Source organism: Porites lutea, chromosome 6 (assembly GCF_958299795.1).
Source record: "Porites lutea chromosome 6, jaPorLute2.1, whole genome shotgun sequence".
Lineage (NCBI taxonomy): Eukaryota > Metazoa > Cnidaria > Anthozoa > Scleractinia > Poritidae > Porites > Porites lutea.
The window spans coordinates 14,261,240-14,286,932 of record NC_133206.1 but is presented as its reverse complement, the minus strand read 5'-3'; the positions used below and the strand labels follow the sequence as shown (position 1 = coordinate 14,286,932).

At 41.4% G+C, this 25,693-nt stretch overlaps 2 protein-coding genes across 2 annotated transcripts in view; both read right to left on the bottom strand.

Moving 5' to 3' along the window:
* Positions 1–208: 208 nt before the first annotated feature.
* LOC140941045 (NHP2-like protein 1) lies at positions 209–2,305 on the bottom strand. Its single transcript, XM_073390001.1, has 3 exons — positions 2,182–2,305; positions 1,237–1,461; positions 209–436 (listed from the first exon to the last, which is right to left on the bottom strand). Exons 1-3 carry the CDS (start codon positions 2,182–2,184, stop codon positions 278–280), a joined length of 387 nt encoding a protein of 128 aa, XP_073246102.1. The 5' UTR covers positions 2,185–2,305; the 3' UTR covers positions 209–277.
* Positions 2,306–5,294: 2,989 nt separating this feature from the next.
* The window catches only part of LOC140940650 (uncharacterized), a 36,706-nt gene continuing 16,307 nt past the window's right edge, over positions 5,295–25,693 (bottom strand). Inside the window, exons 19-41 of the mRNA XM_073389641.1 lie at positions 25,063–25,184; positions 23,770–23,839; positions 22,673–23,295; positions 22,007–22,121; positions 21,164–21,319; positions 20,370–20,456; positions 20,199–20,260; positions 19,939–20,083; positions 18,542–18,754; positions 17,274–17,585; positions 16,718–16,870; positions 15,818–15,985; positions 15,192–15,272; positions 14,759–14,845; positions 13,855–14,193; positions 13,110–13,400; positions 11,602–11,690; positions 10,934–11,057; positions 10,418–10,501; positions 9,190–9,314; positions 8,377–8,485; positions 7,966–8,138; positions 5,295–6,456 (exon numbers count right to left, since the gene is read on the bottom strand). Of these exons, the coding sequence (XP_073245742.1) occupies positions 6,327–6,456; positions 7,966–8,138; positions 8,377–8,485; positions 9,190–9,314; positions 10,418–10,501; positions 10,934–11,057; positions 11,602–11,690; positions 13,110–13,400; positions 13,855–14,193; positions 14,759–14,845; positions 15,192–15,272; positions 15,818–15,985; positions 16,718–16,870; positions 17,274–17,585; positions 18,542–18,754; positions 19,939–20,083; positions 20,199–20,260; positions 20,370–20,456; positions 21,164–21,319; positions 22,007–22,121; positions 22,673–23,295; positions 23,770–23,839; positions 25,063–25,184 (3,858 nt within the window). The 3' untranslated portion in view covers positions 5,295–6,326. The remainder of the gene's footprint in view (positions 6,457–7,965; positions 8,139–8,376; positions 8,486–9,189; positions 9,315–10,417; positions 10,502–10,933; positions 11,058–11,601; positions 11,691–13,109; positions 13,401–13,854; positions 14,194–14,758; positions 14,846–15,191; positions 15,273–15,817; positions 15,986–16,717; positions 16,871–17,273; positions 17,586–18,541; positions 18,755–19,938; positions 20,084–20,198; positions 20,261–20,369; positions 20,457–21,163; positions 21,320–22,006; positions 22,122–22,672; positions 23,296–23,769; positions 23,840–25,062; positions 25,185–25,693) is intronic.

Genomic DNA, 25,693 nt, shown 5'->3' with positions numbered 1-25,693 from the left:
CTGTAAGCAAGCTCTCTATTTGGGGGAGTCGTGAGAAGTCATGCAAAAGCCGCCTGTGATAGGAGACACAAGTGTGACAGATGGGGAAGCAACAACAAGCTGACTCTGAAAAAAAAAGAAAAAATTACTAGACAGGCTGCAGGGAATAAGGTCTTCTTGTCATTTTGGAAGAGGCAAAGAGCGGATTAAGTAAACTACTGAAAGTGACCAAACTGTCAAGTTGTTAAGTGTTTATTGATAAAAACTGTAGAAAAAGGACAGGAAAATGTACAGAGAGTTATATGAGCAGCTTTTCAATTGCTTGTTGAAGTGACTGAATCTGTGGCTTTAGCTGTGATCCTTCATTAATCGTTACAGCTGTGGCAATAACAGGGCGAGATACACCACATGCTCGACCAAGAGCCTGCTTGGAACGAACAAATACATATGGTACATTCTAAAAGAAAGGGAAAAAAAAGGCTATTTGATTGTGTTCATTAACATACACTACAGTTAATATACTACAGGAAGACTTATAGTCACACAGGTTCCAATCCAACCTCCACCACTGATAGTTAGTTCTAATTAAACCCTCTAAACCCAATATCTACATACAAATTCTCCAAACTAATCTCCATACATTTCCTTACAGAATTAGTTGCAAGAATTTGATGAAAGATCACAGCACTTTCTCTTTCGTGATCATTTTATGAATTCTCATTACTTTATCTCTTGACAATGAAAGGATATTGTTAGAAGAAAATTGTTCCTGGTAATAACTTAATCAAAGTACTTCAGCTTTATCACTACTCAGCCTTCATTTGTCTGGTTTTTAGTGAGAGAAGAGCGTTGTAGGCTCGGTGTGTGATATCTCTCTACCCTCGTCAATGTAACCACTCGTAATCAACGAAACCAATGTAGGCTCAGCAATTTACCTGAACCAAAGTCAAACTTACTACCTTACAGTCAAAATCTTCTGAATTTTGTATACAGAACATGCTTTTACCACTATTAGGGTGGATTTCTCCTGTCACAATTTTTATGTGCATATAACTCACATAAATTTTTAAAGGTAAAGAAAATAGAGGCAATGTATGAAATGTCATGTGTAAATGTTAAAGTTGAGCAAGGTTCACTTTTTACGTGCGACCATCCATCCATTGCCTCTACTTTACAGACGTAAATAATTTTTAGGTGTCATTGGAAAATTTCCACCTTTATCATCGGGATTATAAAACTAACAAATATTGCTCTCACTTTGTCTTCACACAGTAGAGGAAGGTGCAGTAGAATTTCTAGTGGTTCTGTATCTGCTGCCATAACAATAAATTCTGCAACGCCACGGTTCAGGCATTTAGTAGCTTCATTAGCCCCTTTTCTAAGCTGCTTGTAATTTGTTGCTTGTTGAATCAGGTCAAGAATTGTCACTGTTAACTGTGGATCTGCCAGCGGAAAGGCCTTTGGGTTCACATCGTCACTTGCCTAAAATATATAAAAAACATGTCAAAAGAGCGTAAATTTGTTTTGATGTACAGGTCTCCATTTGGGGGATATTGTAAGAAGTCACGTGTGAGCAGCATTTGTAGGAGTAGCAGAAGTAAGTGCGCACAAAGACCTTCGCCATTCACATGGCTTGCTTTCATAGCCACTTGAACTTGTAGGTCAGTCACAGCCTAGGCAACAGAGATGCTACAATAGTTTTAGCTTTTAACAATGAGTATAGGATTCTTAATACATTTCTTTGAGAGAATATAATGTTACTCGGATTCTTTGTAAAGTGGATTCTCTGCAACAACAGCATTACAACAGAATGCTTTTTAACTTTGCTTTTTGGGATCAACACGGATCACAAACCTTAAAAATCTGGATTTTATTAAGCTTAATTGAGGTCTTAATTGATCCACAAAGTGATCGGAGTGTTTGGATTCAACATCCACCTTTGATTACAATAACACCTTCGATGGTACAACACGTAACGCAAGTAATCTCAGTGCAGGCTTAAACTCACTATTGATGGAACAATTCAGAAAGATTTCGAGGACAACAAGAAACATATAAGTAACACAATAGTCTCTAGTACGCCCTCAGTTTTTTTGCTGCTTTTTTCGTCCATGTTCATAAACGAAGTCTCGGTGATGGTATGACTGTATTCGACTTTACTTTCGAAAGATACGCTAAAAAACAACCAAATTATTCCCTTACCATCTTATTCTATCGGTTTTAGGTCCTCTCGGCACAACTGAGCTTCACTGAGGACAAAAAGTCAACGACTCGTCTTCCTTTCAAACTGATCGTGACTGCACGTGTAGGAGACGCTTGAATGCACGCACAGGGTTATGGGATGTGGGGTGCCGGAAAAAAACTAAAGAGGGAGGGGAAGGTAAAAGAGATCCATCTGCCAAATACCGGGAAAAAGCGGCCTCTGCATCATACAATTTCACTTTCTTGAAACTCCAGATCTCCCTTTCTGTCCTACGCGTCAGACCATCTTTTCGTCCCTCCTGGTATGGAATTGGCTATAAAATGGAGGTAAGGAACCTTTCCTCTTCAGATCTCTTTTAATAAAGATCTTACTGTGTTTGAGCTTTCTAACCAGCCCTGGATCCAGACCTTGAGATATAAGGTGGGGGCCCAGTGATCCAGACCCTTAGATAAGGGGTGGCCCGGGGCGCTTTCCATTTAGTCAAAATTTCCGGTTCGGCCGTAAATGGAACACGTTTCGTCGGTTCGTCCCACTGGAAAATTCCCAGAAAAAGTGGAAAATCTAAAAAGGTGGTTCCGTTTTCCCGGTTGGAATTTCCGAACGGAATGTCGTGTTCCATTCACGTTTCTCGTAGTTTGTACCAGTTCCAGGTCCAGGGTGGGGCACCGCCACGTACCGGGGTTTACGACCAAATGGAACAACTTTTTACCAATCGGAAATTCCACTTTTGCTTCCACCGAAATTTCCGGGGTTTTTTTCCTAAATGGCGGGGAAAGCGCCCCCGGTCTCCCAAAAAATTTTTTTCGGCCCCTCGGGCCTCAGTTTGGCTTACAAATTAACGGGGGGGGGCCGGGCCCCCGGGCCCCTCTCCTGGATCCGCCACGGCTAACTCTATTTCTACATCGACTTAGCCTGTGCCAGGCTCCTAGATAGTATAGTGCGGACGTATTGAAACGAGCAAATTTCTTTTTACTGAACGACTTTTCACCACTATCTCGGAGCCTGGAACAGGCTAACATCGACTTTATATTGACTGATAAAACAGAATCACTGCATCGCATCAGTTTCACTCAAAATAACATTGTAATAAATTCTATATAAAACATTATTATTAAAAATTAAAACCACTTCCTTGTCCTCCTTGCTTAATTAGCCCGCGAACGATAGACGTTTCTCCTCGTTCATCGCCGCACAGCGGCGATGAACGAGGAGAAACGTCTGCCGTTCGGAGGCTATTGCTTAATAAGATAGTCGCGAAAGGCGGTCTCAAAATGTCATTACTCTTAATATTCACTACAAGACCATTGGAAGAAACTATTTGCATGCTGGTTACAAATGGAGTGAGGTCTCAGAAACAACATAGAGTTATGTCTCTCAGTGTAAACTCTCTGTTGACAATATGATGAAATATAGTCAATCGATAGAGCTTCCGTTTACCTTCATGAGATGGCCATTCAAGGTTCTCCAGCATGTTGATTACAATACCGGGCTGTCTTGAGTAATTATCAAAGATGCATAACATCTAGGAGTAGAACGTTGGACTTTCCGAAGATAAGGATACCATACGGAACTAGCACATTCTAGTCTTGGGGGGGGGGTACTTCCTGGCCTATACGGGAAGGCTCCGCCCGAAAGGGATACCTTTTTCAGACTTCAGGTATATTAAAGGGTGGGGATTTTACTCTTTGAAGTATACGAAAGGGTAGGGAAATCTGTCATTTGGGTCTGTGAAAGGGCTCAAAGGGCTAACAGATAAATTTTATAGCAGTTAAAAGGGATTCTAAGAAGGTATGTGAAAGGGGTACCTATTTCGTGAAAAATTGTCTATAAAAGGGTAAGGGGTTGCAACTCGGGGCGGAGCCTCCCTGCGTAAAAGTTTGTTGAGTACCCCCCCCCCCCCCCCGATCCTAGTATAGGTCTTACTACGCTACAGTGAAGTTTAGATGTACATTGTATGGAGGTACATGCAGTCGAATCCCGATAATTCGAACCTTCAAGGGAAATAGAAAAAGGTTCGAGTTATCGAGGGTAACATTATAAAGCAAAAGATCTTAAGGGAACTGAAAATTGCTTCGAGTTAGCGGGAGGTTCGAGTTATAGAGGGTTCGAGTTACCGGGAAGCGACTGTATGTCTAAAATTCCTCCTGATAACGCCAAGATCTGCTTAGCACTTGAGAAAACTGGCGCAACATGACTTGCCCATTTCAAGCCTAAATATGAATGTTGGTGGTCCCCATCCAATGTATGACCATTAAGAATATATGGTCCAACATTCTTTTTTGTAGAGAAGCAGATTGTTTGGCATTTTTCTATGTTAAATGACATTGGCCAGTCCCTTTCCCACTTGGATAGAGCATTTTAGTTTTTTTTGTAGTCATCCCGAAGGATTTGGTTCTCCATACGACCAGTTATAGCATGATTCACGGAACAATCGTCCGCAAATGACCCTATTGTCAGTAGAGGAAATGCATGAAGAAAAGCCATTAATGTATGATCAGGAAAAGCAGCGGTCACAGTACAGTACCTTGTGGGACACCGGACACTACATCACACCGATTAGATGCAACTTCCTCCAAGGATAGTTTCTGTTTTCTCTGGGTCAGAAACATCCCAATCCAGGACACCGTTCTACCATTTATACCATAATGGCTTAGCTTATAGAGTAAGCTTTGGTGTGATACTCGATCAAATGCCTTAGAAAAATCCAGTACGAAGGAATAAACTTGATTACCATTATTCACCATATCTACTAAATCACAAGCACGCGTACAAGGTGGCCAAAGAAATGCACGATTGTTGGTTTCACCACAGGTAGCCCAAGCTCGAAATTACGAAACGCTAGGGATGGGATACATCCAGCTGACCGAGCTGCGAGAGAGCTCCTATCTGGCAAGTGGGACAGGTGATCCCTAGGATTGAGAGCTATCCCCGCTGATGCTCTCCGACTGCTTTTTCCTCCGTAGCAACCGGAAGGTTAAAAAACAATGGTATCAAACCAAACACAGAGTATCCAACAATACCAGACTTGATTTATGCAATACGACCGTAAGATTCAGAAAACCTGCTATGCGCTACTTTCATGGCGTGCATAAGATCTGGAGACACTACCAACTCAACAAAATTTACTTTAATCACCATACGTCGGTAGTTATAAAATAGAAATTACCAGTACTTTATGAAGTTTATCTCGGAGATCAAAAAAGCCTATTCTACAAAAAGCTAGACCTCAGTTTCTTTTTTTCCAGGGGGGGGGGGGGGGGTGGCTAAATTCCTCTGAGTTACCTAACTGACGAACATTTTGTCGCAGATACAAATGCTCGCATTTAAAAGTCTATTATTTTTCAATACAGTTGACTTTCTTTCCCTTCCTTTATTGGAGAACAGCACTGAGAAAAGACGTCACGTCACGTAACATAACGTAACAGCTTCTCCCGGCCAAAAACAAAATCACGGAAGACCGCACACGCAAAATTGTTACACGACGAAAGCAACAAGAAGCCATTTTTCCTCCAAGACTGTACATATCAAAACTCCGTACGCAACCTTTTGATGTAAAACTAACTATACTCTATTACATTGTAAACTTGAGGATTTGAAGATGTTCTACCCCAAAAACCTTTAATCCAATCCCTTAAATTAACGTTAATATAGACTGATAGTCCCAGCACATCTGCTAACTAATTCAACGGTCACCTTTCACTTTTTAAGCCTTCTGTTAGTGTCTTCTCGTCTGCTAAACAGGTAATTATATATTTTTTATATCTTTCCAATGAAAATAAGTTTTAAGTTGACTTTCAATTTCTTTGTTATTAGACTAAATAAAAAAGCTACTTGTTAAGATGAAAACGATTGACAAAGAAGAATAATAATCGGAAGTACTTAAGCTGGAAAGACGTTTCAAACTCAGATTTTAAAAGTGTTGCAACTGGGACCTCGTGTGTGACTCGTCAGACTAGCTGATACAGGCCTCAAGAATAATTTCATTGTAAAAAAAAGCTAACTAATATGCCCTACATTTTAATAACAGGAGAAAATCTCTTTAATCAAAGAAAGACATACTTAAGACACTAGAAATGAAAAGCGAAGTAAACTCAGATAACACAGTGGTGACTGTAATTGTTGCTGGGTGAGTTCGTCGGCGAATCTAAGGTTCAGCATCAGCTTCAGGTGTGGCGTCATCCCCTGCATCGGCCGGCCTATCTCCTCGAGTTGTTTTTCTTCTGGGTTCAGGAGGAGTGGTGAAACCACTACGTCCGCTGGGAGCGCCACGGCCCCTGAAAATTCATGAAAACAAATGAGAAACTTCCAAACCACATAGGCTTGATCGGGGGAGAAGCGCGGGCTCATTTCTCGTGCAGCGGCTGGTAATCGAGCCTGCGCACTACAAAGCAGTTTTCATACGAAGCTCTAAGTAAAGCTTTTGTTTTCATAATGTAATATCACTCCCAAGAGTGGCCAACATCGGTTTTCTTTTAACAATAACAATACATAACCAAAAGAAAATGTACGGAGAATAATTAATAAAATGATCACCAAAATGCTTTGACCTGTTATGACATTCTCATCTAATTCTGGCAAGAAATGAATAGAATTCAATCTGGAGAATTTGCAGGTGGATATTTGGGCGATACTTTGGGCGAATATGATCACTGCGATCGTTCAAAACTCTGGATATTGTTCACAAATATTGAGAAAGTCAACCGGCTACCGGCAACAGGCTACCGTGAATTGCCGCTTATAAGTCCCCCCTCCCCTCCCCCCCGCCAACTATAAGCCCCCGCCGATCAGTAATAGGATCATCAACCTGTAAACAAAAAAATACATCCGATTAAAAGCCCCCCACAGGATATAAGCCCCTTCCCCCCCTGAATTCGATTAATTGTGATGTTTTAAAGCTTAAAACAAGTAAATGCGAACTGAAGTATTTGGATCAGCACTGCTATAACTTGTTTTCGAAGCACTCTTTCTCTCCAGCTCTGCTTATAAGCCCCACTAACACCTTTCACGAAGGTGTATAAACCCAGGGCTTAAAAGCGGTAGTTCACGGCATTTGACTTAGTTCCACACCTTCAAGGTCACTACTGGTTACCCAATTCGGGGTTTACCTCGGTGTAGAGCGGTTTTCATTTGAGTGTCGAAAAGTAATTGGTTTTGCACTTTCTACACGATGCGATTGGCTTAAAAGATTCGCGCCACCTTTTCATCTAATCAGAAGTAAAACCAAAGCCAATTGTGACGCGCTCGCATGCATTTTCCCGCGCTTTGCGTCAGCCACATGTAATTACTTCGAGTTTTGATTGGTTCAATGTATTGTCTGTGTCCTGTGATTGGCCAGAGTAATTACTTTGGTTTTGGTTTTACGACACTCAAACGAAAACCACTCTAACCTGTGAACTTTTTCTTTGTTTTGCACCTTTTGTTTTCCTAGGTTTTACTGTGTCCACTTTGCTGTTTCCTTTGCTTTACGTCACTCGTGAGTTTCACAGGTTCGTACACCGAAGATGAGCCCTCATTCACGAGTTGACAACTCACTTTGACTCTGAAGATGACTACCGCACAGGTTGTCGAAACGTCAGTCACTGTCAACAACAACAGTCCTATTCAGGACTACGTTCACCCGGACGATCAAACTCAACCTACTTTTGAAATGACTCCTGGGTTCAAACCTTTCACAAAAAATTTTGACTGAGAAACACTTTCATCTCAGCGTATTCGTTGCTGGCAAATAACCATTCCAGTTCAACAGTACACAAGTGTATATCAGAAAAGAGTTAAATTATTACCTAAGCCTGTTTCTGAGATTTTGAACTTCGCGGCTCAGTTCCTCGTTCGCCTCGATGTAGTCATCCAGCTCTCGCTGGATTTTGCGTTTCGAAGAATTAAGTCGAGTGTTCTCTTCTTCTGCTTCATCTACAGAACGCTTCAGAGTCTTGACACGAGCGTTCACTTTATCCATCTAATAAGAGAATTAACCAATGTCAGTTCAACAGTTTCCTAAATTAGAAGTGGACCCATCAGAAAAAGGTTCACTTTCTATTTACTTCGCAAAATATTGTGGGGGAAAACTGAGTTAAAAATCTTATTTTGCAAGACATGCCAATGCGTTCCACGTTGGGATAGTAAATAAAAACAGAAGATCCTCGCCTACAGAAGGACGACAGTTAAACAAGGCCTGTAAAATGCAGTAATGATACCTGTTCCTTGTACTGGTCGGCATGGCGTCTTTCCTCCTCTCCTTGCAAGAGTGCCTCTTTGTATTTCTTCTCTAACTTGCGGTTATTCTTGGCCAACATTGCACGCTCCCTGAAAAACGCCGGGAACGATAAATTCACCGGGGAAAAAATAAATGATAACAAAATCACCAAAAAGGACTTTAGCGACGACTAAACAGCACTAACTGAGAAAGAGAAGGTTGATAGCTTAAGGTGTCTAGGGATAATCAAACTCTTACTTACAAGAGTCAATTAGAATGTTACTTATCAAAAACAAGGAAAACTCGGAAAATTCTGCCCATTATAATATTATGATTAACACCACGATCGCAAATGGAGGTGAGAACCCGGAAACTGTAAACAGAGTCACAACTCAAGGCGTTAAGACTGCCGACTGGCAGGGCACGACAATAGAGCGCATGAAAAACGACGACGACGACGGCAACGAGAACGGCAAAAAAGCAAAAGGTTTAGATTGGTAAAACAACAACTTTGCACGTGCATCACGCTTTTTTGTACACTTCTTTGCCGTCGCTGCACGACTACAACGTGCAAGTGCCTAATTTCACGTTTTGTCGAGAAACACAAGACAACGACTTTTTTCTCCGAAACCATTAGGTGTATTGGGCTCAAATTTTCAGAGATAACTAAAACTGTTACGCCCTTTCAATATTCAGACTTTATATTTTATTAGCGTCATCAGATAGTGATAAGCATATGTTAATGAGGCAAAAAATGTAAACAAAGATTCGCCTACAACCCCGTTCAAGGTTACAAGCTTCTGCTTTCACTCACTTAGCTTCGGCATCCAACTGATCTTGCAGTGTGGCGAGTTTGCTTTCCAGTGCTTGTACAACCCTTTTGTTCATTGTCTTCGCTTGGCTTTCAAGCTCCGAAAGTTTGGCCTTCATGTCTTTGTTCTAGTGACAGAAAAAAGGCTGTTAACATTACGGAAGTGATAACAAAACACAAAACAAAAACAAAAACTGTAAAGAAAACAAGATTCCAGAACCAGAAATTAAGGGTACAGCACGCCAATCAACATCAACATGCAAACGAACTACAAGAACTGTACATAAACACATTATTATAATAATATAAGTATGTGTAAACAAATAGTGACGAGTGACGAGTTAAAATTAGGATCTTAATTGGCGCGCCTTCGGACTTTGAAACGACGTAGGTGAAATTATTTCGTCCATTTTTACGAGTATACTATTTGATTTATACCTATCAATATCATGAGTGACAAGTTACGCCTACAATCACGACTTCTGACTTGTTGTTAATTTCATCGAGAACTCCATGCAATGACAACTTTACAGCCTACAAATTACAGTTCACAATTTTCTGGATTTTTCGACAAAAATCGTTAGAATCCTTTTTTCTGTAAGAAATGGTGCTCTTTTGTGTCTTCAGGTTTTTCTACAGCTTCTGTTTGAAAGTGCCCTGCCATCTTCACAAGCAACATTTTTAAACCTGGACGCCATCTTAGCAGCTCATTTACACAGGCCAGGACAAACTTTTGAACGGACAAAAACTTACGTAACCCACACGTATCCGGATTCACTCTAGTACCAAGACCCCTCTGGGAATATTGGCAACAGAGTATGCGTCGAGGTGGCCATCTTGAATACAGTATTCACGGTAAAGAACCGGGCTCGATCTTGTTACGTCACCGGATAAACAAATATCCGGGTCTAGTGTCCACCCTGGAGAGCGCATTCAAAACGTTGCAGGTTCGTATGCTGGATTCACCGGATACGTGTGGACGGAAGGCGTATCCGGAAAGAAAAAGTTGCGGATTGAAAAATATCTGGATACGTGTGGAGGGGGTTTACGGGATGCCGGTATACTACGCATGCGTACACAGCATTTAAAAGCACGCGGAAACCGTTCGTTCTAAAGTCATCTTTCGACCCAAAAAATTCAAATAGCTATACAAATATTGGAGGAAAAATTTCCTCTGGTGAGAGGATCTTATTTATTTTATAGTTTTTCTCAACTTTCGTACAAACTGTACCTGTTTTTCTAGCGTGAGCTTTGCACTCTCCATCTTTTGAAGCGCTGACCGTTCGCTGTTCAGGTCTGACTGCATTGTCTCCATCTATTCAAAAATATGGCAAAAAAGCCAAAAAGAGAGAGAAGAAAGGATGATGAAAAACTAAAGAAAAGTGTCAAATAACCCGAAGAGAACTAGCCTGAAAAAACAGCCGACATTGACACCACTGGTTTTCCCAAGAAATGACGTCTGAGAAACGAGCACAGGAATGCCATACTTGTGACGTAACACTTCCAAGATCTGGGTAGTGCTTCTGATTGGTTGAAGCAAATTTTCAACCAATCAGAAGCACTACCGAGATCTGGGTAGTGACGCGTCATCAGTATAGAATTTCTGCGCTCATTTTTCAGACGTCATTTCGCGGGAAAACTAGTGGTGACGTCGAGAAATGTCGGCTGTTTTTTCAGGCTAACAAAGAATGCTCAGTTGGCAAACTAATGAAAAAATTCCTCTTTTTGTTTCGCTGTATCAATGTACCTGCATGTTAGCCCTCTTGTACTTCTCCACCAGAAGCTCATTCTGAGTTCTTTCTTCTTCGACTTCCTCTTCCAATTGAGCAATGCGACTATCTAGTCTACGCTTCTCGTCGGCAGCTAAACCCCTAAAATTCAAAAGCAGGCCCCCATCAGCAATTCTCTTCAAGCGCACTGTAAGACATCCATACATTTCAGCACTACGTCAATCATCGAGGGTCCCCAATAGGTTTTTCGGGATCCGGGATTTCTCTCATTTGAAGCTCGGGATTCGGGATTTGAAACAAAATCGGGACGAGATTCGGAATTCAAAGTAGGATTGGGAGAGGGATGCCAAAAATAACCCTAGAGATTACGGGATTGCACGAAATTTTGGGTCGGGATTACGGGATTGAAGAACCCTATTGGGGAACCTCATTATTGTTATCTCTACTTTTTAACTTGTATTCAAAAGGTCCCGGCATTAATGGCCCCAAACGCAAACGTTCTTAAGGCTTCGTCATGCGTTGTACCTCTTCGTCGGGGAGGATTGCGTGACGAGTCAGAAGACCGTCTGCGTGGGTGGCTAGTCCATTAAGTCTTAAATGAGATGTTATTGTATAAATAAATGAAAGTAAATGAATGAATGAATCAATATTATGTTTAAAAGAGTTGACAACAAGCTGATCTTACTTCAAATGAGCTGAACTTGATAGTTCCTCGGCCAGTTCGTCTCTCTCGGCTTCCAAGCTCTTTCTGGCTCTTTCTGCGGCAGCGAGGTCCTACAAAATGCAGGGCCAACAAGGAGTAAGTAATTTACAGAGAACAAAACAATTATTAAAAATTTTAAGAACAAGCTTCTGCTATAACATGGCGTCAAGATCATTCAGGGGAGACTTTGTTAAGTAAAAAGTTTTCGATTGTTTTATCTCCTAAAGACAGTAGAGCATCACGAGAGTTTCAGCAGTAGGCAACAAACAGTGGTCTTAGAAAAACAACCATGGTTGTCGGCCACAGACACCAGTTTTCAAAATTCCTTATTTTCCCCTGCCTTTTCCCTGATAAAAATAAACCGATTTCCCTGACTGTGAGAAACATTTTCCCTTTCCCGTTCCTTATGAATATTAAGTTTTTACCTACCTTGAAAGAGACAGTTAGCCTCTTTCATTAACGAAAGATTTACTTGAGATCACAGTGAAATGAATTAGAGATACCTCTTTCAGCCACAAATCGTACTAAATCAGTAGCGATTTAATTTCACCTTGTTTTTTCCTCAGAATAAAATTCACTGACTTATCATGGACCTTGAATTTCCTATAGCAACTATCCAAAGACCTCTATCCGTCACCTCCCCTGTTTCAACTATCCAAAGACCTTCATCCATCCCCTCCCCTGTTTCAACTATCTTAAGACCTTTATTCATCCCCTCCCCTGTGCCAAATATCCAAAGACCTTTATCCATCCCCTCCCCTGTTTCAACTATCTTAAGACCTTTATTCATCCCCTCCCCTGTTCCAAATATCCAAAGACCTTTATCCATCCCCTCCCCTGTTTCAACTGTCCAAAGACACATCCCCTCCCCTGTTTCAACAATCCAAAGACCTTTATCCATCCCCTCCTCTGTTCCAACTACTCAAAGACTGTTACCCATCCCCTCCCCTGTTTCAACTATCTTAAGACCTTTATCCACCCCCTCCCCTGTTCCAACTACTCAAAGACATTTACCCATCTCCTCCCCTGTTCCAACTACTCAAAGACATTTACCCATCCCCTCCCCTGTTCCAACTACTCAAAGACATTTACCCATCCCCTCCCCTGTTCCAACTACTCAAAGACATTTACCCATCCCCTCCCCTGTTCCAACTACTCAAAGACATTTACCCATCCCCTCCCCTGCTTCACAGGCTATGTTCACACTATACTGGATAGCTAATTTGCGCCGCCATGAAAACCCCACCAGACAGGGCTTCTGTTCACACATTAGAACGGTGATTTCGGCGCGATTTCTGTGACAGCGCGAAGCCACGCTGCGCCGTTCTCGAAAGTGGAGCATTTTTGACCAACTAGTTGGGTTTTACTAACATAATTATTCCTCTCGCCCTCACGGCCTCAGACTCAATAGCCCACGAGGCCGAAGAAATTATTGTTAAATAGCCTCAGTGTAAGCCAAGTGACTCACTTCCCTTGAACTGTTCGCTCACCTCCTGCATTTGTACGTAGTCCGCCTCCAGTTGTTTGGCTTTCCTCTCGTTCTCCTTTGCTTGCTCGGATATCTCGTCTCGCGCCTGCCGTGCCTCGTCCAAATCGCGCTGGATATCCTTCACTTGCTGTTGATATTTCTTCAACTGTCGGAGTCCGTCCTCCTTGACGCGGTTGGCTGCCTCGAGTTGTTCCTCCAGATCTTTCATGTCTGTTTCGATCTTCTTTTTTAGAGTAACAGCGTTCACACGGGCTTTGCGCTCTTCGTCCAGCTCGCTTTCAAGTTCACGAAGCTGCGGAATAAGAAAATCGCCACTTTGAGCAATCACTGACTGTTAATACTGATTTATCTACTGTCTTTAACCCTTCAGTCTGCGAAGTGACTAAAGTCAAAATTCGAGTCTTAAAAAAATTCATTGTGTAGAAAGCTAAAAAAGCTTTGGTTAGTAAGCTCAGTGCCGGATAGTTCTTGAGCACACAGTTTCATGTTTTTGTTTATATATACACTGTAATACTTTTTTGAAACTGTGTGCTCAAGAACTGTCCAGCACTGAGCTTACACTGACCAAAGCTTCCTCAAAAGGTCACAGTTAGAGCCCCTTTGTCTGTCGTAATGGACGCCAACACTAAACGGGTGTTGCCAACTGTAGTCACTAGTATTCATTTGTATGTTCTTACTCACTCTCTTAACACTGTTTTCACCCTTAAACGTAACTAATCTCAGGAATGACTAGCGAGTCCTCTCACCTGTTTGAGCAGAGCTTTCCTCTTCTCTTCATTCTGTTCATCTCTAGCCGCCAGCTCTCGTTCAAACTGAGTCTTAGCCGCCTGCATGTTGACTTCCATTCTGAGCTTAGCATCCTCTGTGATTTGCAATTCATCCTCCAGCTCTTCTATATTCTGTTTCTTTTCCTCTAGTTGTGCCTCGAGCGATCGCTTTGCCTTCTCCAGTTCGTGGACGTTCTTGCCAAAGTCGTCCTTACTCTCCATCATGGCCTCCAATTCGTTCTGTGCGGCCTTACGGAGACGCTCGGACTCTGCAAGTTTTTCTTGAAGCTCTTCAAGTTCATGGGAAAGAGAGATGACCTACGAAGGCAAAAAAAAAAAAAAAAACCAGCATTGATATTTTCCTAGCATTAAACATCCCTTTTTAAAGAGATCAAGGAAAACCGCCTTCTAAGAAGTAACTCGTTCACGTTAATTACAACTTTTTGAAGACTTGATTGAGACCTTTACACAAAATTTCACCAGAAGATTTTGGCGTTTTTTTTTTGTTTGTTTTCATCACAAAGGTTAGCACGATTATTTATTGGAGGAGGTTAAGCCCTCTCCCGATCGCCAAATGAAAAAATTCCCAACATATACGACATTCTCGTTAAAACTCGTAGTAGAACGACGACGGCTATCGCGTTTTCCCGCCAATGACGCTGGCCCTGACGCGTGTGCACTGGTTAGTATTGAGAAGTTCTCCCAGTTGTCGTCCTCGTAGAATCTTAAGGTCTTTAATATGAAGCTCAGGTACTATATCTTGTGGTCAGAAATCGTCGATAGATAAAGACAATGAATTTTATCTCAGGAGTTTCCATCGAAAGATGTTTGAACGCGTCTCGTAACTCACAAAACGTCTTCGTATTAATACTGTAAAACAAACCTTGGTCTCGTTCTGTCTAGCATCGCGTTCAGCATTGTCTCTGTCCATGGCGTTTTTCTCCGATATGGCTTTTTCTTCGGCAAGCAACTGAAGTAAACAAACAAAACAACACCCGTAAATGATAACAGAATCTGCTTTTAACGGAGTAACTTATGACATAACAACATGCACCATAAGCCGTAAGTGACAGTATGGGGTTTTGACGGAAGACTTTAAGGTCTCACTATTTGCAGATGTGATACAAGGGCAGTACCCTCTCCACAGTTATCTCAAGGCCTCGGGTATTGGTCTGGCCAGCAATCGAAATCTGACCAGCCTACCGCTCCAAAATCCTCAGGATTTCGTAACAAAACAATGTGCTAGCCAATCGGTGGAAAGAACAGCGATCAAAATAACGGCCACGAAAAGGGTGAGGTGCGATTTATTTACATACCTGATCGAATTTCTTTTGCTTCTTCTCCAGTGCACTAACTTGCGCTCTTTCTTTTTCCAAATTCAGTTGCACATCGTCGACCTGTTTAAAGAGATCGAAAAGATAGTATTTCACTAAAGGTCAGAGGCAAAAGTCTAGAAAGGAAAAGCACTATAGGCGACAGTGAGAGAGTGCAGAAAAACAAGTGCAAAGGGGAAAATTAACACTGCGTTTTGGCAATTTTCTTTACTGTTGCCGTCGACCGCGAAAACAAACCATCAGCAAATGGGCCATTCTCGAGTCGCCGCAAGCCTCTGTTTTAAAGCGAGGCTCAGTGCAAGACTTTAACTCTCATACAAATAAAACCCATTTCACAAGAAAGGTTTTGGACTTAGCCTCGTTTTGAAAGTATTGGCTTTTGGATCTCAGAAAAGGCCTATTGTCATTAAACATATTACAGAATCCTTCACACCTGGAACTAGTATTTGAAAAGGCCAACTGACTAAAAAAAGCCATAACAACCTCAACTCTCTCACGACCAGCAGTATTTCAAATTACGCCACTTTGAAAATAACCGTGCACATTCTGTACTCATACTGTACAAGTTGTTTAGTAAGGCAAAGAGGGCAACTAAAAGACTAACATACCTCATTTTGAAGCCTTTTTCTGGTCTTTTCAAGCTTGCTGTTGTTGGCGCTAAGTTCATCTACTCGTCCTTGGAGCGTTTCCATGTCACGTGACATTTTCTTCCTGGCCTGCTCAGCTTCTTCGAGTAGAGCAGAGCGCTCATCAGCCATTTTCTTAAGTTCAGCCAACTGTCAAGAAAAAAAAGGCAAGTTTTAGTCCTCCATTAGGAATGATTAAGTACAACTCACAAAGCTACACCCCGCTCTGAAGCAGAACTCTGTTTCAGCTTTGATCAAATCAAACCACAAAGTATCTCAGCCTTCAAGGTGATCAAAGCTTGCGTAGTGGGGATTTTCGCAAAAATTCGTGGCAAAGCGAAAACGATCGGCAAAGCCGAGAAGAGGGAGAGATGAAATGGTCTCTCCCTTCCTCTCGTGGCTTGGACGCGACTTTTCCTTCCGCGCTCCACCGGAACCAGACAGGTAAAGGTGCAAAAATAGCTAAAGGGGCCAAATCTCCCATCCAGATACGCTTCACAAGGCACACACACCTCACTTAGGTGGAAATCTCTCTGCAGTAGGTCAATCGCATGGTGAAGCAGGTAAACAAGTCATGTGAAAGTGATCAAGAGGATAATCGACTTTATTGGGAGCTCATATTTAAGTCTCTTTACTCTTTTTCTTTCCTGATCCACAGATTTTACCGTCGTGAAGGAAGCATAGCGGAAGAACAGTTGTGTAAAACAAAAAAGCAAAACACGAAAAGCAATCACCCACTTGCGGTAAAATGCCACCCACCCACCCACCTGCGTTAAAGCAACAAGCAAAATACGAAATGCAGTCACCCACCTGTGGTAAGATGCCACCCACCCACCCAACTGCGTTAAAGTAAAGAGCAAAATAGGAAAAGCAATCACCCACCTGCGTTTGCGCGGCGGAGAGGTTCTTCTGCAGCGCTATCTTTGCATCTTCTTCATCATCGAGTTGATCTTGCAGTCGACTTATTTCAGACTCGCTTTCTTTGAGTTTGTTGCTCAGGGAAAGTTTCTGGTGGGTTTCGTCTGCTAAAGATTCCTAGAAAATAAATACAAAAAGAAAAAATACCAGAAGTGAAGAGAGATTCACTGTGTTACAGTGACCTTTGAAGAATAGTCTCCGTTTTTGTCTCGTCACGCAACCCTCCTTAGGTTCAAGCGTTACGTGACAAGACAAAAACGCCTGCGTGGGAGATCTTTTCTGAGAAGCATTAGGACGACTATTTACTTCCAAAGTGATGAAAACAATAGTGTGCAATGTGGTCGGAATCTTTAACTTCAACAGCTGACGTTTCCCGTGCATAACACATTGGTTCAATTTCAAACACACAACTTATCGAGTTAAAGAAACTGTCATTATACTTTGAATGTTTATCATAAAGGACTCAGACTACACGAGGGATCTGACTAACCTAACTCGCTGTATTTTAGGCAAGAATTACCTGTGTTTCGGCCAGCTGTGACTCCAGTGAAGCTTTTGCCCTTTCTGCAGCTGAACATTTGGACTCGACTTCTTCCAGTTGAGAATTGGCTGACTCTAACTCTTTCTGCATTTTGACTTTGACGCTGGACAGCTCCGCTACTTGATGCTCGTCATCTGTGAGCCGGGCGTTTGCTTCCGCGATTTGATTCTCTAAAACTTTCAATTTACGTTCACCTTCTGTCTTGCGGCTACTCAGCTCTTGCACCTCGGATTTTAGTTCGGAATTGCTTTCCTCAAGATGCGCTTTGGCCTTCTCAAGTTGGGCTTTACCCTAAAGCACAGGAAAGAGAACGTCAAAAACTACCCTAAAAACATGACTAGAGCAGGCCAAAGTTTAACAAGGGGTGCTCACCATTTACAAAAACCAGGCAGGTGGAAATTTGGTCAATGAATATAAAACTATAAAATATGATGTGGTGGGAGAACGATAGCTATAAAGTATATCTAAATCACCTGAACGGACTGAAAAGAAAAATTGCATTGCATTAAAACACAGCCCATAGATTCGGAAGCCTCCCAAACGGTGTGGCGCAAACCATTTGATTTTTCAACCAGATTTTTCGGTTTTCCCATGTAATTGGTACGCACCCAAGCTGTGTCACATCTTTTACCCAAGTTCAGTCGGTAGTAACCTAGGTGTCCAGACTTTTCACGCGCGGTTTCGGGTTTCGGTCAAGTCTCTTGAGGATTCGGCTTTCAGCCAACAATCTGTCGGCCTTCGGCCAAGACCGGAGCATCAGGTCGTAAACGAGAAAAAACCTCTGGTACCCAGGGTAAGTCGTTAGCAACTAGGCATCAAGTTAAGTGCAATATAAAAATAGCCGTTAAAAACTGACACAGAAAACATTACCAAAAGAAAGCAAGGGTGGACAAAAACTGAGAAGATGCTGAGTGGATGGCAATTGAGGTCTTAATGAACTGTTCATATATTATACAATAGAAAGGAGAAGTCGCTACGTCACGTTGCCATAGAAGCAAAATTTCTGGATCTCAAAAACTCGTGGTCCTCCAAACATGGCAGATTTAAAGCAAAAAATGGACATGTATGACTTTCCTCTGCATAACTGCACTTAGGAACAAAACGGTAGCCCGTACAGATACTTTTTTCCAGCGTTCGACAATCAACGCAAATGGCCGCCTCTCTCAACAAAGATTGTTGAGAACCAGACATTTTGCTACCATGGTAACCTGACGACACACGTCTCATCTCTTTTGGAATCTTGGTACCTTCTTAGTTGTTTCCAGTTGCTCGTTCAATTCCTCCACAAGTTGGGCGTGTTTCTGACGAAGCTGTCCCATGGCAGCCTCATGGGCGGCCGTTTCTTCTTCAACGCTCTTTTTCAGAGCAGCCAGCTCAGACTCTCGTTTGTTTCTCATGTCCTGGGCGGCGGTTGTGGTGTCGATTGATTCTTCCAGCTCCGTCTTCAGGGTCTCCAGTTCCTTTAGAAAAACGTTTGATAACACAGTCAGACCTCAAGTCAGTCAAACATTTTAGGGGTGATCAATGTCAATTTTCCCCCAACCGTATCAAAACACAATTAAAAGAGGTTATGAGAATTAATCAAATGATCAACAAAGGGAAAATGCGTTAATCATTTACCAAATTGTCGCAACTTACTCCTTAAGGAAATGCATGGAGATCAGTTTGGAGAATTGGAAAGTAGATATTGTGGCTCTGACTCTTTGCCTTTCAGTTGGGGTGAGATGATCTGTTATCCTAACTTTTGAACATGTGAACAAAATGTTATGGTGTTAGCCCATTCCAATAAAACCTCGCTAGCAGACCTTTCGCACGGTACTATCTACTTCTCCGGATTTTACAAAAAGAAATTTGAATTTCTTTGTGATTTTGTTTTGTTTGGCCACTATAAAGAGTGAAAGGAAAAAAACCTAGAGTCCGCACTGCAGTAGTGTCGGTACTATAAAGGATGGACTTGTGATGACTATTGTAATCCTTCAAACCAAACAGAGAACTGCTCGTATTAAAGAGCAGCCTGTAAGTAGACGATCGACTGCAACAACACAGGGATCACTTTAGATAGTAGTGGTCAATTTTATTTCTCTCTATAGATTCTACAGTCAAGTTATAGAAACAGATAATTCATTAATTAAGAAATAACTAAAGAGAATCACTTTCTAAAACAGGAACCTTTGGGACTCGAAATGAATGTCCGTATTAGTTGCACTAGTGGACATAGTGAAGCGCATGTTTACATCTGAGACAAAAACCAGGTTTGCAAACCAAGGCAAAGTGATAGGCAAATGCTCTCACTGTTGAAACACTTACACTTCAAATTTCTGAAAGTGAACATGATCCGCACAGTAGAATGAACAACCTAAGAGGTTGAACCTGGAAAAATCAACCTTGACCGGGAATCATGTTCAATTTAACCGCAGTTCAAAATATGATTCATTTCATATATTCCAATTCACTTCAAACTTCTGGTACACGATCCCAAAATCGATCTCGTCTTGTCCCAGTACACTTGTGCAGAGACAGGACGGGATCGATAGAACATCGACAAGAAAACGTCCAAAACGTCAAGCACAGTTGGTGCTTTGCCTCTTAATCAAATGAGCTTATTGTCTCAGCAGGGATGACAGATGCTCTAAGGTGATATTACCTCTCCAAGTTCCCTGCGCTGTTTCTCAGCCTTTCCCCTGGCGCTTTTCTCCGCTTCCAAGTCCTCTCTTAATTCCTCAATCTGGTTTTCCATTTCTCGTTTGACTTTCTCAAGATCGCTTCTTTTTGCTGCTTCCTCGTCAGCCCTAAAAATAGCGTTTTTACTCCAATCAGTCAGTTACAGAGAAACAAAATGTCATCTCATGCATCAATCCGCAAGCGCTAGCAAGAAGACATTAAGCCGTAACAGAAACACCTTACCTAGCATTCAAGTCGTTCAGCTCCATATCTTTCTTGTGAATGGTGGCTTCCAGGTCTTGTATCTTTAAAACATTAAAAGTACAGACCCACGTCAGTATATTGAAGGAAATTTCCCGCTCAAGGGTTGCTGCGTGGTTAATTATCAGCTTATTTTCGGGTTTTTCCACTTACCGTTTGCTTGGCTTCTGCAAGCTGGTGATGAACATCGGCCAACTCGGCCTCCAATTTGCGGCGGATTTTCTCCAGCTCCTGACAAGCCTAACATCAAACAAATATGTATTATTTATCATCAATCAGTCAAGAAAGTAAAAAATAAACAAACAAACAAATCGCCAAAATGACAAACAAGTTGTCACGAAATGTAAAACTTTGGTCTAATCCAACCTATTTCCCAGGGTCCTCTCTTACTCGTCGAGGACCCCGGGAACGAGACTGGGGTTTTATCAATGTAAAGTGAGTTGTTTCAAGTGGTAATCGTTCGACAGAGAAATTCCACGGATTGTGGGTGGTCTGCGCAAAAAAATGCGTGTTAGATGGTAAAAGCTATGCTGCTGGTGAGAACATGGTTACATGAAAAACGGGAATTAAGTAAACCACTAAACAGTGCGCGAGAAAGTTTTAGCTTTATACGGTTTTCCGTATTACGCTGAACTGAAAAGAGACCGCGGATTGTCGTGTAAAAATGGAAGTGAAATTGACATATTAGAACTGCGGGACATGTGTTGGATAGAATGAACGGGAACATCAAATTTTGAGGCACTGGTATCGAAGCATCGGCTTTGTCCAATCAGTCTCAACTGAAATGTCATAACTTCACCCAGTAACCTATTAATTGAACAGCACTTGTATAAAGGTTGGAAAAAATGCCTCTCGTGTTTGCTATTTCGTTACTGATCAAAGAAGCCTGCTTATTATCTTGTTCTTTTGTTTATATTCCGTTTTCAGCAGAAGTAATTCAGACTTACTCGTTCTGAATTTCTCAGACGTTCCTCAAGATCTGCAATAAGAGCCTCATTTTTGGCTTTCGTCTTGGCCAGGCTTTTCGCTTTCTCCTCTTCATCTGCAAGTTGCTGGCTTGTTTCCTGCAGTTTATCTTCCAGAGATTTCTTCTCTTTGGTGAGCTACAACAGAGAAAAAAGCTTTGTTACTAGACATTCAAGTATCAACCCCCAAGACAGTGTGATCTTATCAACTTATAGTACAATTAAGCGTGGAAGAATAGCCCTAATGGACTTGCGAAAAGCTGCTAGAGTTTCTTTCCAATTGCATGCTTGACTGTGGAGAAATAGAAGAATTTGCAGGTCACGTTGGAGTTTGTCTATATATCCTTCCAATAATTAGTAACCAAATGAATAGAGACATGACCAAATATGCAACAAACCATGCGTTTTACTCCTGTTCCTGCGAAATACTGAGATCCCGGGAATAAAAGGAGATCTTGATGGCTTTTTTATTTTGGTGTTGCACAGAGGCAAGGGAAAGAAGTTATAAATAATTTTAAACGTGTCGTCAGAAACTTGGTCAACAATAGTGCTTGAAAGAGCTGGTTATTACTCTTCACTGGCGGTAGTCACATAGATTCTATTCATCTACACATGCTGATCTATAACGTATAGCTTTCTTCTGCGAACAGAGCCTGAATCAATTATTACAAACAGAGAATTACACTATCGCGGTTGATCCTTGCCGACTTCTCATACGTGTTCTCGGGATTCCCGCAGGTTATGTCTGGTGGTGCGATTGCTCCGGGACACCACTTGTCAGTGTTGATTGAGTATGAAACTAGTACAATTCAAAAAGGGTCAAACCTTTGAATTTGAGTCCTCCACTAATGTTAAGTCTTCTTCCTGTTTCTTTAGTTTTGCTTCAATACTGACTTTTTCCAGTTGAAGTTTCTGACGGGCTGATTCCTCTTCTTCTAAGCTATAAACGAGGAAAAAGTACTTGTAAGTCGTTAAAAGGCTGCACTAACAGAATTGCCTGCGAGCAAGCTTTCCGTAAGAGAGTTGTGAAGTTGGTTGGAAGGGGGGGGGGGGGGAACTTTTTTTCCATATCCTGTAGGTCAAACACCAATCACATGGCTACTTTAAACTAAAACATCGATAGCTTGACTTTAAATTGTTGGAGCCTTGATTTAAGAGGAAACTGTAGATATTGTGATAATTTCTTGAGAGCTCCACGGTTGGACATCTTCATCAAGACAGGCATTGCGAGTAATTTGTACTGACTTTTTCAATATAGAAATTTAAAATCCTGAGACGCAGTTGCAAGCACTCAATCTTCATCCCATGCTCAAAGGATACTAGAAGAGCGGCTACAAGGATCCCCTAAAGCGATACATACTTTCGAAATCGAGGGTATCCAACAGACTTACATACCATAGCTAGTTTTTACTATGGCCAACTCTTTAAGCCCCAGTGGTGACCTGCATCAAATTTCTCCTTACAAAATCACTGCCACAACGGTGTACATACCTATCCTCCAAGTCCTGAATGTCTTTCAAAAGTTTCTTCTTCTCCTCCGTTAGATTTATAACCTTCTCTTCTTCTTCATCGAATCGCTCCATCTGATCATTCAGTAACTCCTCCAGTTCTTGCTTTCTGGTCTGCAATCTCTGACGCATGTCATCAGCCTCCTGGAAAGCGTCCCGTTCTCGATCAAGCTGCTCTTGCAGAATGGACTTTTCCTCTGAAGTCTGGCGGAAGTTCTTCTCCATCTCCACAAAAGCCTGTTCTGTCTTTTCAAGCTTCTCTTCATTAGCCTTCTTCAGATCCAATGCCTCGCGCAAAGCCTCATCTGTCCTTGTCACGTTCAGAAGAGGCTTGACCTTGGTGAAGAGTCTCCACCACTGCCAGTTGCGAAGTTTAAGGTAGCTCAGGCAGTTCCTCTGGATAACGCGGATGGCACTCAACTGTTGCACTCTCTTGTTGTAGTGCTTTCGTGCAATGTTGCCACGGCAGAAAGCTTGAAAAATTGTGATGATCTCTGTCAGTTTGAGGTCACGTTCTTCTTCCAAATGCGCCAGAACACCAGCTCTAAAGAAAATCTTTGACTGCCCAATGCGGTAAGAATTTGTGTCCAGTTCTAGAACTTCCAACTGTTGGAAAGTAAGCAAACAGCAGACACTTAAAGCCCTGTTTTCCTCCATCCCATAAAAATAAAAAAAACCTTTGGTATGAGAAACAAAGGGTAGATAAAACTTAAAGTTCACTCCGTAAACAGCCAATTCTCTACCACAAGATTAGGATACAAACAGGTATCTATAGTTAAGTGATTCCTTAAGCACAAGACCGTGGTGCCTTTACAAAGAGGCGTGACAGATTATATTAGGCTGATTTAGCAACAGGACGGGAACGTCATTTGACGACGGGTAAGCGCGCAGAAAGGACTAAACTCGACTTTTGATACCCAATTTGCCGCTCTGCCATTAGTCAATCCAGTTGTTTGATTTGCGCGCACAGTCGTCAACAGACATTCCCGTTCTGTTGCTAAATCAGCCTATTGACTGAAGTAAGACGCATTAAGTTATAATGCTAACGTACTATAGTAGAGTATGTTATAGTACACATACCATTTTCTGGCAGGCCTTTCTTCCATCCATGAATCCTTTTGGGATAACATTGGGTGTCAACAGTTCATACCTAGCAAGAGAAGTCAGCAATTCAAAGACCAGAACCAAATGCGAAAGGTGTGATATGGCAGAGTGTCAACACAAACTCACAATATGCTTTCTTATTGAAATTCCCATGTTGTAACCATCTAGGTATTTCATTCTAACTGTGAAAGATCCCACACCTTGCCACACAAACAATTTCAAATTATAAAGTGTAAGAAATAACGATAACCGTTTAGCAAGTGTGAGCATAGGCAATGTAAAACGATATAAATTTGGAGAGAACAGCAACCAACCATGCATCTATTCTACTTTTTAAAAGTTTTAGAAAACGTGAAGGTCAACAGTGATAAAAAACCACACCCTTGGCAAACTTTGGATAACAAAATGCTGCGTTAAGAGAATTCACAGTAATTATGACAAATGCCCAACAAATAGCTAGAAGGAATGGGCATGATTGGAATGACTGTGCAATAAGTAAGTAAAATAATTGGAATTGACTGTGCAATAAGTAAGTAAATTGGAATTGACTGTGCAATCAGTAAATTGGAATTGACTGTGCAATAAGTAAATTGGAATTGACTGTGCCATAAGTGCATTGGAATTGACCCTGCAATAAGTAAATTGGAATTGACTGTGCAATAAGTAATTGGAATTGACCCCGCAATCAGTAAATTGGAACTGACTGTGCAATAAGTGCATTGGAATTGACCCTGCAATAAGTAAATTGGAATTGACTGTGCAATAAGTGCATTGGAATTGACCCTGCAATAAGTAAATTGGAATTGACTGTGCAATAAGTGCATTGGAATTGACCCTGCAATAAGTAAATTGGAATTGACTGTGCAATAAGTGCATTGGAATTGACCCTGCAATAAGTAAATTGGAATTGACTGTGCAATAATTGCATTGGAATTGACCCTGCAATAAGTAAATTGGAATTGACTGTGCAATAAGTAAATTGGAATTGACTGTGCAATAAGTGCATAGGAATTGACCCTGCAATAAGTAAATTGGAATTGACTGTGCAATAAGTAAATTGGAATTGACTGTGCAATAAGTAAATTGGAATTGACCCTGCAATAAGTAAATTGGAATTGACTGTGCAACAAGTATATTGGAACTGACTGTGCACGAAGTAAGTACATTGGAATTGACTGTGCGATAAGTAAGTAAATTGTTATTCCAACTGTTCTGATGCCTACATAACAATCACCATCTTTACAATAATTCTGGAACATAGACTTTCACCTCTGTTTGAATTCCTGGAAAAGCATCCTGTTGGGAAAGCCCTGTCGGCAAATTCTGATACCCTCCAATACACCATTGCACCTCAACTGGTCCAGCACTAGGTGAGCACTGATTTTACCGGCCTTTTGGAGAAAAAAAAAAAATACCAATACATTAGGTTAATAAATTATAATGATGTTGAAAACAAGTTTTGTTTGGCAATCCAAATTCAGTAACTTTAAAAACAGTTAGTAGAAGAAACTGGTTATGAAAGGCGGCAAACATCAAATATAAAAACAACAGTGCTGCAGTTTATGTTGGAACCTCCCTGACAGTACACAATCCTTTGTTATGTCTGATGGCAAATTGTTACAGAATAAAATAATTTATGGTATTTTTTTATTGGTCAATACCTGACCATCAAAATGCCCCAAGTGTAACCAACATCAATTTTCTCCCAACAGCATCTATATATAATCATAGGTTATGAGAATTAATGAAATGATCATCAAAAGCAGAATGCTTTGATCTTTAAACAAATTCTCTCAACTAATTCTTTAAGAAATGTATGGACATCTGTGTGGAGAATTTTTATGTGGATATTGGGGCTTGAACGGTTATGTAATAGTACTGCACATCTCCTTGTCTTACA

Coding starts and splice junctions, on each gene's coding strand:
- LOC140941045 (XM_073390001.1), bottom strand. Junction 437..1,236: donor CTCTACTGTGTGAAGACAAA/GTGAGAGCAATA, acceptor CCTTTCTTTTAG/AATGTACCATATGTATTTGT.